Source organism: Embiotoca jacksoni, unplaced genomic scaffold, assembly GCF_022577435.1.
Source record: "Embiotoca jacksoni isolate LCO1_2020_lvr unplaced genomic scaffold, fEmbJac1.0.p SCAF_9, whole genome shotgun sequence".
NCBI lineage: Eukaryota > Metazoa > Chordata > Actinopteri > Embiotocidae > Embiotoca > Embiotoca jacksoni.
Window position 1 is genome coordinate 10,355,633 of NW_027185447.1, and position 15,668 is coordinate 10,371,300.

The following is a 15,668-nucleotide window of genomic DNA, read 5'->3' on the forward strand; positions in this document are numbered from 1 at the left end:
TAAAATAATACTTGTGTTAACCTAAAAGCCATATTTACACCGGGGTTGCAACATTTAACATTATTGTTCATGAAAGTAAAGCTATGGTTTCACTGCTCTGTCATATTCTGGTTCTTTTCCCTCAAATAACTATTTATGCAACCACAAATCATCCTCATAATCCTCTGAGAGTGGCCATCTGGTTGTACTCTGTACAAGGTTTTCCACAGTAAGCTGGTTAGCAGAGGTGGTGGGCTGATAAAACTTCCTATTTTCTCTCATTAAATACTGTAAACAGCAGCTTGGTGAAATTGGGCGTCTGCTAATTTTACCTGAAGTTTAATATTTCACTTCACTGTAGTGTTTTCACTTTTTCTGACTTAAACTAGCACGGTCTATATTTTTAGGCAGTCCACGTCTGCTACGAAACACTGTGGAAAACCCTGTAGTTAAAAATTTAATGTTTTGATAATTTTTGCATCTTACCAAAGCTTATTCTTAACCTAATTTTCTGCTACTTTCTTTCCCCCTTCTGGCAACACCAATCATCATTCTGTCATTATCACTGAGTAGTCCCAGACTTTCCCATCAGATGCATTTCAAACTGCCACTCCCCATGGATCAATGGCACCCTCACAGTCATACATACCCCCTGTTTCCCCACAAGCACCCATTAATGTTCTCACTACATCCATGCCGGTCAGTGATCCTGCTGGACTAACAGGGCCCATTGTGGCCCAACACACTGCCACTCCCATGCAGCTCACTGACATCATTCCCCAAGCTGCACCCCAGCAAACACAGCCTGTCATGATCCCGCAGCAGACTATTGTCCCACAACAACAGATAGGCATGGATCCCCAGACCTCCACCCTTCAGCAGCAGCCGCGACAGCAAATGGAGGCCCAGGCCACTCTGCTCGAACAACAACAACAACAAGTTCGTGCCACTCAGCCGCCAACAGAACAGCATCAACAGAGCCTTTCAGCTACAGCTATCCAGAAACAACAAAATGAGCCTCAGCAGCAGATCCATGTACAGCAGCCTGTCCCACATGTCCAGCCAACTTCTCAACAGCACGTGCTGACTACGCAAACAGGTATGGAACAGCGAGCTATGTCAGTACCACAGCCAGGGGAGCAACCTCAGACATATAAACAGCAACCAACCGGCGATCCTTGTGAGCAGACTGTGATACAATCACAACAGTTGCAACCACAGCTTCAGCAACAGCAAACTCTGTTACAACAACAGCAGCAGCAGCAACAACAGGCTTTACTGCTTGAGCAACATCAGCTGTATGTCCAGCAACAGCATGAGCTAGAGCAACAAAAAGCCCTGCTTCAACAGCAGCAACAGCAAACACAGCTACAACAGCAGCAAGCCATTCAACACAAGCAACTGATGGAGCAACAACAGCACCAAGCTCTTATTCAACAGAAACAAGAGCAACAACAGCAAGGTCTTGTACAACAAGAGCAACTACAACAAGCACTTTTACAACATCAGTTTGAGAAACAACAGCTTCCTTCACAGCAACAGCAGCAGAGCCAGTTATATCAACAGATTGGACAGCACCAAGCTGGAACCCAAAAAGAACCAGAGATGAAACAGCAAAGTGGGCTACAGCAGCAACAAATTGTATTGCAGCAGCAACCCCAGCAGACACAACAGCAAAAGGAACAATTGCATCAGCAAGCCTTCATCCAGCAACAGCAACAAGCGCTAATACAACAGCATTTGCAACAGCAGTTAATTTTACAGCAGCAGCATCAGCTACAACAGACCGCTCAGCTACAGCAACAAGAGCAACAACAAGTACAACTCAAGCAGCAGATAGAGCAGCAGCAGCAAGCTCTGTTGCAACAGCAGTTGGAGCAACAGCGTCAGCAACAAGTTCTATTACAACAGCAAGCAGAGAGATTACAGCAACAGGCTCTGTTAAAGCAACAGATTCAAGAGCAGCAGCAACAAGCAGCCACCATTCAACTTCAGCAAACTGAAAAACAAGAGGCGGTGCCTATTCCACAAAGCAACAGTGAGCAGCAGATTCAGCAGCAACCAACTGATATGCAGCACATGTGTATCCCATCACCAAACACCACTCAATTTACACATCATAGCGTTCAGCAGCCGGGGATTGAGCAGCAGCAGCAAGTCACACTGATCCAGCAGCAGCAAGCATTTGTTGCCCAGCCGCTGCACCACAATACTGTAATGGAACCTCATCTTCCAATTGGAGCTCAAGTCGGTACTGAGGCGATTCAGCACCAAACTCATATTATCCCTCAGGCCCAGGTCCCTATGACCATTCAGACTACACAGATGCCTATCCAGATGACTGCTGTTGTCGCTGCTCAAATCCTTACTCAGCAAGGACAAAGTGAGGTTCGTGCCCCGAACCAGGGCCAGATTCCAGTCCAGTTTGTTGCCCAGTCTGCAGCCCAAGCACCTCAGGCTATGACTGAGGCCCAGGTAACTCCTCCAGTGCCAGTAGTCCAGGCACAGACGCAAGCCATCCAGACCCAGCAAGTTCCTCTGCAGACTAGTTATCCTGGACCTGTCACTCAAACACAGGTAACTGCTCAGCCATTCATCCAGACTCAGCCTCTGCACACAGCTATTACTCAGCCCCAGCCACTACATGGCCAGATCCCAAATGTTGACAGTCAGATGATGGACCAACAAAGCCAAGCCACTGTCCAGCCTCCAGCTGCACTTGCTTCAATTCCAAGTCAGATCCAACATGAGCTACAAAATGCTCAAATGCCAGGGCTCCTGCAGCCCCATGTCCATCAAAAATCTCAAGGCCAGCCTCCTATCCAACTGCATGCGCAGCCGGCCACAAGCCTTTTGACAGCTCAGTATGTCCCTCAGCCTACCCACCAAACCATGCCACCCGTACAGCAGGATGTAACTCATATGACACAACAGCAGGAGCAACAGCAGACAGTACTTCAATATCAGCAGATGATTCTGCCTCCTGGTTCAGCTGGAAGTGTTGGAACTAAAATGGATGGTCTCAGTTCGGTAGTTGACTCTACGAACTTCATTGCCACTCCTCATCTTGTGCAGGCTGGAAAAGCCTATGTTCCATGTCAAACAACACTACATCCATTTGCTCAGGCCCAGCAGCAGCCCCTCGGAAACACTGCTGACCCTTCAGTCATTCAACCCGTCTCCCAGCCTGCTGTGCCTCAGTCTGCTGGGCAATACCAGCAACAACTAAAGAAGCTTTCTCAAGTGCAGCAACAGCAAGCCCTCCCTCATACACAGGCCCAGTTACCGGCACAGTCCATCCCTGCTCCCATTCAACAACCACTTCCTCTGAAGCAGGCTTTGATACCCCTTGAAGAGAGTCAGCTTCCTCCACAGTGTCCACCTACTTCACATCTGGTGATCCAACCTCCTGTACAGTTAGGCCCCAGTAATGTTGCTGAACCTCAGTCCCAGAGCAGGAACATGCCCCTCTATAGTCACCCAGTGGCAGGTGCCCCTCCATCTCCACAGCACCTGGCCAAGCAGATGCTGCCAGCTCACACACACACACAAACCAGCAATCAGGCCCAAGCACACTCCCAAACACACTCCCAAACACAGACACTCACTCAGACACACACTCAGACACAGATGCATTCTCACACTCAGACACACACTGAGACACTCATTTCTGAACAGCTTGTTCTGCCCCATGCTGTCTTTCCTGCACAACAAATGCCCCTCAGCCCTTCGCATACCTCATGTCCCCCAACTTCACTACCATCTCTCCCATCCCTACCATCCCTCCATCCTGCCGCTGCCCTCGCTCCAGAGCTGCCTACATCTCCGCCAGCGTCCCAGGTAAACTTGCCTGGGCAGGCCGACTTTATACCCACCTTCCCTTCACCTGTCGCTGCTCTACAATCGCTTGATTCTAATGCCCCCAAACTGCCCCAAGCTTCGCTGCAAGACTGTGACCTTTCCCTGCTGGGCATTGCTCAGGTACAGGATGAAAGTTTGCTGTATTACTAAAGAAATAATTTTACTTTGCTGACACACTGGCAAAATGAATGAGAATATTACTATCTTAATATTTAAGAGCTTTTACTGCACCTTTTTGATTCAGACTAACCAATTTTTGTCTTTCAAAAATAAGTTTATTCATAGAAAAGCACATTTGTTCGTGAATGTAATATTATCCATAATTGCATCTGATGTTGCTAATGTTTTTTTCTCTGTGCCTGTCACTACAGGATGGTCCATATTTCTCAAGTGTAGAACATCATTCTGTATCAGGGTATGTCTGATATCTTTACCGTCTGATCTCCATTTACAAGTAATTACTGATAAAAGTCTTCATACTGGGAGAATATTAAAGCCTGAATCTCCCGTAATATATTCACTGTTTACACTACATTTGTTGTTATTAGATAATGTTCTTATTTTCAGTCACTTTGACACTTGGTTATTTATAAGACTGTATGTAATATCTATACTATTGGCCTCAGGTCTGTTCCAGCTAATGGCGACGACACCCTGCAGCTGTTGGTGAATGGGAAAATAGAGAAATTAAAGGGTCAGCGAAGAGCTTCCTGTCAGAGGCCTGAAAAGGTTTTGCATCAGTTTCAACTGAGCATGCTACAGGTGAAAAAAAGGGCAACACATGACAAACTGTATTACTAAATTAGTTTACAGTATGTTTATATCAGGAGATACCAATAGACTATGAAAAGAACAAGTATATCATGATAATTTGTATTGTACTCCATAGGTGTCTGGCAGCGGGGACAACATGGTGGAATGTCAGCTGGAGACCCACAGCAACAAGATGGTGACATTTAAATTTGACATTGACGGGGATGCACCTGAGGACATAGCAGATTACATGGTAGACCGCTCATGTTTTTCAATAGTCTGCACTGATGCTGGAAAATATCATTGCATATTTTTGATCATTAATATTTGGTTTCACTTTGTTTGTAGGTGGAGGAGGATTTTGTCCTTGATGTGGAGAAAGAAACATTTGTTGAGGAGCTTAGAGCAATAGTTAAGAAAGCCCACGAAATTCTTCAGACACATTCACAGGTATGTTAATTTGCACCTTCTCTCCTCTTTTATTTTACTGTTTTGACTGAACAATGAGGAATTTTGAATCTATATTTTTCTATTAGACTGGATCAACCGACCAGTTACATGTGAGCACGCCTACCAGCTCAAGTGAGTTAATGGATATATATTTTCTTCACAACAACTTACTGTTCATGCTATAACTTGCCTTGTTATAACTGGTAACCTGTCTTTATGGTTTCTCAGTGGACTCAGTGCCGCATTCCTCCCCAGTGGGGCGCTGGCGCTTCTTTATCAACCAGACCATCCGCCATAGAGACTCCCTTTCCAGCCAGGGAGCAACAGCATCATCACCCACTGCGGAGGCACAGATTCTCCAATCTCCCAAAAGAGAGAAAGGTGAGCTCTACTCAGGTCAGTTTTAATGCTGGGGCTTATTAACATGGCATAACAAAAACTAACTCTGTGTTCCTCTCTGCGGCTGTAGAAAGTGAAGAATCCCAGAGTCTGGAGTCCTTGACTGGAATGACCTCTCCCCCCTGCCCCACCTTTTCTGGCACCTCCCCCCCAATCTCAGTTACCTCCATGGCCCCCTCAGCCCCTGTTCCTTACACCACTGTGTCTAAAACCATCTCTGGACCAGCCTCTGTCCCTGTCGCTGCCTCAGGAGGTTTTGAATTGCTAGTCCTTGCCTCAGCTTCTGCTGACCAAATTCCCAGTGCTCCTTCAACCATTGCAATACCTGCTGCTGCTAACCTCCCCAACTTGTCCACTGCTCCTACTGTTATGTCTCCCGCACCCACCACCATTCTTCCCGATAACCTTACCTTAACCAGTGTTTGCTCCACTGTAGGTCAAAGTATAGGGGATACAATGACCACTGCTCCAAGGCCATGTGTGTCTGCAGTGGACCCGTCTTTTCACTCCTCTCCTCCTGCTGTAGTGATGCCATCTGCAGTAAGCCAACTTGGCATAGAGCAGCAGCAGGCTTTCACGCAGGTGGCCAAACCAGCCCTACAACAACAACCACAGCTACAGCCTGCTTTACAGCAGCAGGTACCGGCAGTGCAACAACAACTGCAAGCAAGGCTGTTTGAACAGCAGATACCGCAGCCAACACCACAACAACAGCAACCACAAAATCAAGTCTACCAAGAACAAGTTCCGCTGCAGCAGGAACAAGCACTGCAACAGTCTCTCCAGCAGTTACAGCAACAGCAACTAATGCAAACACAAATACCACTTCAGCAGCTGAATGAGGTGCAGGCGCTACCTCGGTCAGGTCATGCAGAGTTGCTACAACAGTCTGTGCCTCTGCATCAGTTTCTGCCACCTTTGCCCCTACAGCACACCCAACAACCCCTTGTTCAACAGCAAACATCACAGTATGCCCCACAGCTGCTGCAGCAGCCTCAGTTGCAGCAGTTACCACAGCAGGTAATGGCACATCAAGTTGCTGTAGTGCCCCAACAGCAGGCTCAGATAGATCACCAACAACAGCAACAGTTAAACCTACAACAGACAATACACTTACAGCAACAGCAAATGGTGCAACAGCAGCTACAGCAGCAGCAACACCAGCTGTTTATGGGTGCTGTGGCTTTAAAACCAGATCAAAGCCAAATGCTGCCCGTCTCAATTAGTCAAAAGTTTATTCAACAGCAGACCCAGCTAAATGTTAGCCCTGTACCACAACAGCAGATTCTACAACAAACCCAAGTGCCTGCTGAGCTGGTACAACAACAACATGCACAGTCACAGAAACAGCTGCAACACGTTGAGCAGCAACAGGAGATGGTTAATGCCATGGACACACCCCAGAAACAGCAGCAGTTTCCACTGCAGAAGCAGTCCTCTTCACAGATGTCAGAGTCAGAGGTGTCCACAGGAGAGATGAGTGTCACAGAGGATGCAGGCAGCTATTCTGCCCTCTTTCACCCATCTTCTGACTCTTCTCTGCTGCCTCTCCAACTGAGCAATGCTGAAACCCCTTTACCCACTCTCTCCCACACAATGACACCATCCCCTGCTCAGCCTTCCTCTGTGGCTGAGTCAGACAGTGAAGGCCCTCCAAAAATAGAATTTGTAGACAACCGCATAAAGACTTTGGATGAAAAGTTGAGAAACTTGTTGTATCAGGAGTACAGTGGTGGGGCGGCACTGGCCGGGGGAGCTGGCCTTACATCAGCTGCCTCTACATCAGCAGGAGGTGATGAGTCATCTGAGCCACAGTCACTCCATCACTTATCTTTCCCTCCACCTGCCTCCTCCTCAGATACTTCCCCCCACTCCTCGTCCTCCAGTACCTCCTCCACAACCTCCCGTTCCTCCTCTACCTCTCCTGACCCAGAGAGGGATGGAAGTGAAGAGGAAGCTTCCTCAGAAGTACCCAACTCCGTGGAGTTGGGCCCAGTGGAGCAGCAGCCTTGCCCATCTCTCCCCTCCACCTCGTCCACCCTGCCTACCTCTCTAATGCCTCCCAATCAGGATGACTCTGCTGGGCCCCAACGCCCACCTGTACCAGGAGAACCAACCATTCTTGTGAGTGATTACCACAGATTAGATTTTGATTAAATTCTCTCTCAGTTTTGTCTTTCAGTGTACTGAATTTTCTTTATTTCACTGTTTATATTTCAGTGTGTAAATGTGCCTCCGCTCTGTTTTTTTTTTTTCAGCTGTCTGTGATTATTTGTAATATTTAAATGTTTGAGTTTCTCTCCGTTTTGAATGTCTCAACCCCATGCAGCCACTCTTAACTGTCTTAACTGTTCTAGGCTGTACCCCCACACTCTGACACCAGTGCCTCTGGAGACGCATCATGGCCCCCCAATCATCACCCGATCCCCCTCCGGCATGGACAGCAGCAGCACAATGCAGGAGGTGGATATTTTGGCCTAAACCTGACATGTCCTAGTATCAGAAATCCTGTTAGCAAGAAATCCTGGACTCGAAAATTCAAAAACTGGGCATGCAAACTGCGCCACTCCGCCAGCTTGTTCAAGAAGCCCAGAGTCCAGCAAGGTAGCGTCCTCTTAGGGAGCGAGCAAGCGCGTGAAAGAGAGAGAGAATGGGATGTGGGGGCATGAACCTAAATCTAATATCTAGTACTAATTTTAACGTAGTAAAATAACTGTCTTAACCATCAATAATTAATCAAAGTTAATGTTAATGGATGTTAATGTTTACTGCTAAATAATTCTGTTGTTGTATATTGTTTTTGACTTTAGTCCCCATGTAATGTCAGTGCTGACATCACTGCATACATTATTGTTGTTGTTTTTTCTGAAATTCCGTTTTACTAAATTTTATTTTCTTGCCAGTCTTTCTTTTTGCATGAGTTACTCACTGAGGGGTGAGAACAGTGAAGAGTAGAGGAGGGTGGGAGGATTGGCCCAGTGTAAGAGGAGGTTGGCATCAGAAATCTGATGCCCTCCCGGTGCAGATGAGCTCTGGATTAAAGCCCAGCTGTGCCTGTGCCTGTGCCCAGGACATTTCCCTTCATATGACACCCCACTTCATTGCCTCAAGTCCACAGGCACTGCCAGCAGCAACCATCTCACCTCCTCACCTCCACCTGCTGGATCAGTGTAGACAGCGCCATGCAACTCGCATCACTACACAGATAAGATAGACGCTAAGTTGTGATGCAGATATTATGTAATCAGTTGTCATACAGAAGATGTGTACACGTTTTCTGTCTGAGCTTGTACAGTATAGCATTATACTATATGATTTGGTTTTATTGGATGCACCCATGCATTACCATTATATGCAGTATATTGTGAAATATTGAGATTCTGACAAAAGTCATGATATTTTGGTGATACATTATGCAAATTATGGGCAGTTAAGTTACTCTCAGGTTCTGTTTCAGGCTTCTCATCTGATTTTCCAGCCTTCTTGCATGTAGCTGTGTTTATGTGTAATATGTGTAGCGATAGCTTAGCTGCTCTGCTACAAGATCACATGCATGAGCATGGATGTTATGTTCCACTTGAGTGACTAATAATGGACCATTATCTGTAAGTAACATCCATATGAGGCTGCATATTTTTCTATGCAATTTTTTATGTTATATTTATCTAAAATAATGCTGTGATTATCCATGTACACGCTTTGCTAATGTAGCAATCCCAAATATCAAATGCACTGGCCAATATCACTGTGGGTCTGGGAACAGATCTCAAATGTGATATTGGGCTTTGTAGTCTGGTATATGAGTGGATCAATGGTGAGTGAGTGAGAATGAGAGAGATGATGTGTGGGTGGGTGGGGTGCACTGTATTCAACTACCATTTCACAACATGCTTTTTTTCTTTTATTTAATGATTTACTACAATTTAGTTTTTCATGAAGCAAGCATTTACCATTCATCCCCACAACCACACGCCCAATACATTTTTCTTTTAAGCACTTAACATCCACAAAAACGTATTTTTCAGTCTATTGTTTATGATTAAGGCAATTACTTTCACAGAACATATGTTTACACATTTCATAGACCTGCATGCAAGCAATGCAAGTCTCAAAGTTCACAGTTGTGTTAGTGGTGGGTGATTTTTAACAGTTTCTTTGTGTTCGTGCCCCATGTTTGTCTGTGTGCACCTGTATGTCTCACTGTCATGTAAATTTTTCTCTGTTTTTTTACGTGTCTATCTCATTATTTATGTGCTCTTTATACACGTGTGTCTGTGTTCTTGTCTCTGTGTCCTCGTCACCCCTTTTTGTTTTTCATCCCTATCTCTTTATCAGATGGATGTTCAAGCAGTCAGGCACTTAGAGATGAGAAAGATGTGGCACCATTTAATCCCCCTCATTCACGCAAAGGACGATTTCACGTAAGAGTAATTGTACTGATTTGACTTTTCACACTTATTAATCTGATCAATTAAGGCAGTCTGAACAAGCAGTGAGTGTCTCTAACCTCTTCTGCCATCAGGTGACTCCAGTGCCCCTGACCTCTCTCCCAAAGGATGTTCCAACCGGCCACAGTAGCACTCACAGGAAAGTCGGTCGCTTCTCGGTAACCCAGACTGAGATGAAGAAAGAGGGCAGGCAGACTGACAGCTCCCCGGTGTCTCCTGATGTGGAGAGGGAGAGGAGGAAATCTCGGGCAAAAGAAGGGGATAAAGAAGAAAATAAGAGGACCCCATCAATGGCCCACCTACCCCGAGGTCCTGGGCACGGCCACTCACCCCTGGACAGCAGTGATGATGATGAGGAGAGTGAGCTAGATGATGAAGACCTGAGAAAGGAACTGCACAAGCTGAGAGAGAAGTAAGTCAGTAGGGAGAAAGATTTAACTAAATTATTTCACAAGATGTGTCTCCCTATTAATTGATTTTTTTAAACTTATGTCTCCATTTATTTATTGTATTTTTTCTTGCCTATATTATATAACAAATCCTTTCCTCTGTAGGCACATCAAAGAGGTGGTTTCCCTTCAGGCCGAGCAGAACAGAGAGCTTCAGGAACTGTACAGACAGCTTCGTTCCCTCAAAGACCAAAGGCAGAGTCTGCCTGTCTCGCTGTACCGAGCACCTCCTCTTCCCACAGCTCCTGTCCTCTCTCCTCGCCGGCCCAGGCCAGCCAAAACCAAGCTTCGTCCCCGGCCTCACTCTCACATGGATAACAATGGAGTTACGCACTCTGGTAAAGGCCTTTTATCAGATCTTTCTGCCTAACGTCCTCTTTTTTATGTTACATGCTCTCAGTGTAACCATTTCTTGTCGGTCTCATGTAGGGATTCAGCAGTCAAGTAGTTTTTCGGGTGGTGAACAGAGCAGACTGTCGCTTTACTGCAACCCAGATCACCACACTACATTGCCTGCTAAAAGAGGTACAGTTTGTAATGATTGTACTAAATCAAGACCACACAAAATTAATTCCAACCAGTACTATGATGAGTCACCTAATTCTTCCACAGATCACAGTCCTCTAAGGAAAAGCACATTTACAGATGAGCTGCACAAACTTGTTGATAATTGGACTAAGGAGACAGTGGGCCCCGCCCTGCCCAAGCCTTCACTAAATCAAATCAAGCAGATTCAGCAGGTGCAGGAGTTGGGGGGCTGGAGCCAGGCAACAGAGGTAAGACTACACACTAAGATAGGCAACAAATGCCTGTTTCAGATGTTCAGATCACACAGCACCAAGTTCATTATAATGAGTGAAGAGTGAACAGTTTTGGGCAGATTTCCTTAGTATTTATCATTATATTAATTACAGGTGGCTCCACCAGGTTGGTTTCCAGTGGCACAGCTGAACCTCCCTGCAGCCCCGACTCCTGCCAGCCTAACCGTGGCAGCCCCTTCCCATTACTCAGGCGGAGGAAGCCTGTCCACCATGCACTCCCCGGGACCGCCACCGCAAACACACTTGGCTCAAGTGCCACAGATGCAGCAAAGTTTACACCTCCATCAGACTCTCCCCCTGCAGCAGATGACCTATCAACAGTCCCCACTCCGCCAACAGATACCACAGGCCCGGATGCAAACTCCCATACAGTCTCAGTCACTATCTCAGACACAACCCATTGCACAGCTGCCCCAGTCACCACCTCAGAGCCAACCGCTGCTGCCTTCCCAAATGCCCACGTCACCGGTGTCGACGACCACCGCCGCACCCGCAGACAGCTCTGCTGCGACTGGGGGGGCCTTTTGCTCTTGTTCCTCATCCTCTTCCACCTGTTCCTCCTCTTGCTCTACTGCTGCTCTACCTTCCAGTGCCAAAATTCACCCAACACCCCCCACCTCTACCCTTCCACTGGGACAGAAATGAAACCAAGCGAAGTGCAAGGTCAATATGTAGGTCCAAGAGAGGGGAATACTAAGTGGGTCAGGACGTAAAGCAGATCCATTTGGAGTATTAGTTCTGTGTATGTGAGAGAGTTGTGACTGCAATGAATATTTGAATTCCAGTGTTCTTCTGGATGAGATGGGAAATGAATGTGGAAGAAAGGCGATATATTCTGGTATGTACAGATTGAGGGTAATATGCAGCTGGGGTTAATGAATCATGATATGTTTGGATGTTGCGATGTATAAAGTCTTTAATGTTTGAGTGTGTGCATTTATGAGTGTGGGTGAGTGTTTATGGATTATTTGGCTACTGTACATATCACTTGTCCTTGGACACAAATTTACAAGTCATGTTTTTGTTTGCAAACCAACTCAGCTGGACCTGAAATCTCCCTAAGCAGAGACAAGAAGGACAAAATATTTGGTGGTGTTGACATTTTTTGTTTTATTTGTCAATGCTTACAGTGAAAGGACTATCAATTTTAAAAGTGCAATTAGTAATGGTCATCTAAATTGACCAGCACGTATTGTATTAATTTGTCTGAGGCATAAAATATTTTTGTAGAAGCACAGTGATCAATACCCGATGCATACAGGATTTTTTTTTTTTTTTCATGATGTTTTAAAAGTGTATGCCTACAGCACAAGGAGTTTTAAATGGGCAATGAAAGAAATGATAACAACAGCATGTTGCACAGTTGAGCACAGTAAACTTATCTGGCTGCCCTCATTACCACAGTGCAACCAAACACAGTTTTGCAGTGTACTACAGCATGTGCTTAATTTGTATTGTTTTATGTAACAGAACACAGTCAGATTAATTCATAATGCGATGGTGAATTGAAATATGCCATCTGTGTTCCGTGAATACCTGGGTACACTCAGCCCAAGACTGCATGACCTTATGACTAACTTGACTTGCCTGAGTGCGAACAGCTTGCACTTGCTCTATATTCATGAATCTCAGTTAAATTTGCTTTCAGTATGATATGCTTTCACATTTGACATTTTTGCTTTCAGTTTGAACTCAGCATATCAGAGTATATCAGTGTCATGCTGACATGGAAGATGAAAAAGAAAAAAACTGCCAAGTTATTATTGACTGGGGAAACCATATATGTTATTCCCATATTGCCTTTTAAATTTACCACATTTTTGTGAGTGGGTGAGTGTATATTTTTTCTGTGACAAAGCTTTGTGATAGTCCCATGGTATATTGCATTCTAAATTGCATCCCTGTTTCTTTCATTCAAAGCAGCCTCTCAAATGTCACTGTTCTCAAACGAAAATGTTTACTCTGCCTATGCTATGGGCTCGCTTCCTCGAGAAACAAAACAAGTGAAATCTTAGATGATATACTGGTTGTAAGTTTGATGTTCAACACTCTTGTGAGATCCTCATTTGTTAGCTTTGTTTGGCATTGTACAAATTCCTTATTTCAATTGTAAACTATTTAGTCTTTGACCATAGGCTGTCAGTGTGAGTGCATCGATCAGAAGCTTAAATATGGGCCATAACTGGGCTTTTATGCACACCTCTAAAGGTTTACTCAAGTAAAAAATGTTCCATTCCTCTATTTCTAAACTCACTTCATTTGCAGATGCAGAGATGCGCAGAGTAATATATCAGCAGCATATATATTACTGTACATTTTATTGGCTTATCAGTGCACTTAGCCATACACACATCTGACCGGCGATGGTCAGGTGTTAATACTTTTTTTTGGTGTAATAAGTAGCCTGTAGTCAAAGCAGCATTTCTGTTTTATTAATGATAGAGAGATGGTGTGCCACAGAACACAGGAGATCGTACAGGGTGGTAAAGACAGGTAAATGTGAGTCAAAGACTTATAAAACATGAATGGGGAAGGAGGAAGAGCTCATGCTAAAGGGTGTGGTTGTTCAGAAACGGCGTTAATCTAGACTATAAATGACACAGTTCTCTGTATTTGTTGCTTTTCCAGACTACCCACATTCTCACAGAGACGTAGTTCATTATTAGTGAAGGTGTCACGTCTGATACTAACATGTATCTAACAAGCTACATTTCATGATCATGATTCATGATATGGAGCTGGCTTTGTCCTTAAAGTGTTACCAAATGTTATCTAAAAGATAAAGATTATTTTTGTATTTTGGAATGGGGTTGTACAAATTGTAAAATTGTGTTCTCATCACTATAAATCAGAGGTTATTTGAACCGAGAAAACACTGGTTTTTCTCCATGTTTACGTGGGACTCCCTGCCTTGATATAACTCTCTGAGTCCTGACAGACCAGGGACATTTAGGATTTATAGTCAGATAAATTTTTGACATCTTATTTCAGCCTAAAAGAAAGACACCAGACTTCCTGCTGGGCTGCAGGTCAGATATGATAAACTGACAATTTAATGCAACGAAAATCTGCGGAGTTCCAAAATGGCATGATTAAAAACCAATGATTAAAAAAACCACAAAAAAAACAAAAACATTTGGGCAGAAAAACTTCAAGAAAAAAAGTATGTTGATGGTGATTTAGCCTCTGTAAATTGTAACTAATTCAACTGTTGATTTTATTTATGTTTTGTAACTAATCAAAATAAAAGATGTTAAACATCAAATTATAACATTGTATGTGTGTTTTGCTTTGCCTGACTTATGCAAACCACAATGGTTTAATGTGGAGGTTTGAGGCAAAACAAGACCAGCGTGGAGGCCATGCAGAGGTCTTTGGTTGTTACATTCACACTCCTCACAAATATTTGGATAGTTTATGTCATTAAACAAACTGTGAGGCCTTTTTAAAAGAAAGTGCCCGTACTGCGAGGTTTAAAAAGTAAATAGACACTTGGCTACTTAATTTCGAGGTTAGTTCAGACATGAAAGAGTTCATATGTTGTTCAAAATTGATTGCGACTTTACATTTAACGTAAAATTGTCAAAATAGTAGACAGAGGAACCTTATGGATGAGAAGAAAATGATTTGCATGATGAAGAAAAAAATACATTTATGACTGCACAGCAAGTCAAGAATGCTCTTCAGGATGTAGAGGTAAATGTTTCTTTGTCAGCAATCAAGCATTTTCACAGAGGATTCACAACAACATGCAATCTCCTAAATTTTAGAAATAGAAGGGGCAGACTGCAACCTCAGATTAAAACTGAGACTTGGCCCATTATTTTACTTTAAATGTCAATTGGCTTCATGTCTGCTTTTGATTTTTATTAAAATCAGTTGTCATTATTGTCCAGCAATGCTGACTAAAACTGCTCTAACACATACAATAAAAAGGAACGGTTAATTTACAAAATTTGCCTTGCATTGACACAGAGCATAATGATATTATAAAATAATAATACAAATTATGAAATTAGATATAATTAAATTAAATTAGGTGTAATTATTCAAATATATTGATGTCATTTTCAATTTGGATCCGGTCAAAAATATAAAAGCATTTGATCTCATTTAATTAAAAGAAATGGAAACATTAGTTTCTCATTCTAGTCTGTAGACTATATTGACTCCTGCTTAAGTTTAAACATTTTTATTAATGCACAAATCTGGAATTTTGATTACGATGGACATATATAGTATGTACTCGCGTTTTGTTTATTCATGCATTTATTTACTATCGTTTATCTATCTAGGCTAATTAAAAAACAACAACAACAACAACAAAAAAACATGTTTACAAGAAATATGTTATCTGTGCAACTTTTACTGATTTATTTGGCTTCTTCACCTTTGTTGTTGCATTAACGCTCCGCTTTGTTTTTGTTTTTTTTTCTTTTTTTTTGTTTCTTTCATGCAACTCCACATTTGACTGGCTGCAACTTTATTGTCCCCTCAACGGCCGACAA

General features: G+C 43.7%; 1 protein-coding gene across 9 annotated transcripts in view; it reads left to right on the forward strand.

Annotated features, from left to right (window-relative positions):
* wnk3 (WNK lysine deficient protein kinase 3) overlaps nucleotides 1-14,425 on the forward strand; it is a 32,951-nt gene extending 18,526 nt beyond the window's left edge. For 3 of the 9 annotated variants that reach the window (XM_069141466.1, XM_069141469.1, XM_069141467.1), the window contains exons 11-25: nucleotides 553-3,960; nucleotides 4,212-4,255; nucleotides 4,467-4,602; nucleotides 4,730-4,846; nucleotides 4,942-5,043; nucleotides 5,130-5,175; nucleotides 5,272-5,424; nucleotides 5,513-7,566; nucleotides 7,800-8,046; nucleotides 9,778-9,863; nucleotides 9,965-10,302; nucleotides 10,445-10,677; nucleotides 10,769-10,864; nucleotides 10,952-11,115; nucleotides 11,254-14,425. In XM_069141466.1, coding sequence (XP_068997567.1) covers nucleotides 553-3,960; nucleotides 4,212-4,255; nucleotides 4,467-4,602; nucleotides 4,730-4,846; nucleotides 4,942-5,043; nucleotides 5,130-5,175; nucleotides 5,272-5,424; nucleotides 5,513-7,566; nucleotides 7,800-8,046; nucleotides 9,778-9,863; nucleotides 9,965-10,302; nucleotides 10,445-10,677; nucleotides 10,769-10,864; nucleotides 10,952-11,115; nucleotides 11,254-11,805 — 7,776 coding nt within the window. In that variant the 3' untranslated portion in view covers nucleotides 11,806-14,425. Of the gene's footprint in view, nucleotides 1-552; nucleotides 3,961-4,211; nucleotides 4,256-4,466; nucleotides 4,603-4,729; nucleotides 4,847-4,941; nucleotides 5,044-5,129; nucleotides 5,176-5,271; nucleotides 5,425-5,512; nucleotides 7,567-7,799; nucleotides 8,047-9,777; nucleotides 9,864-9,964; nucleotides 10,303-10,444; nucleotides 10,678-10,768; nucleotides 10,865-10,951; nucleotides 11,116-11,253 lie in introns of those variants that run through there. The other 6 variants (XM_069141470.1, XM_069141473.1, XM_069141471.1 and 3 more) reach the window with 6 other exon arrangements.
* Nucleotides 14,426-15,668: the final 1,243 nt, after the last annotated feature.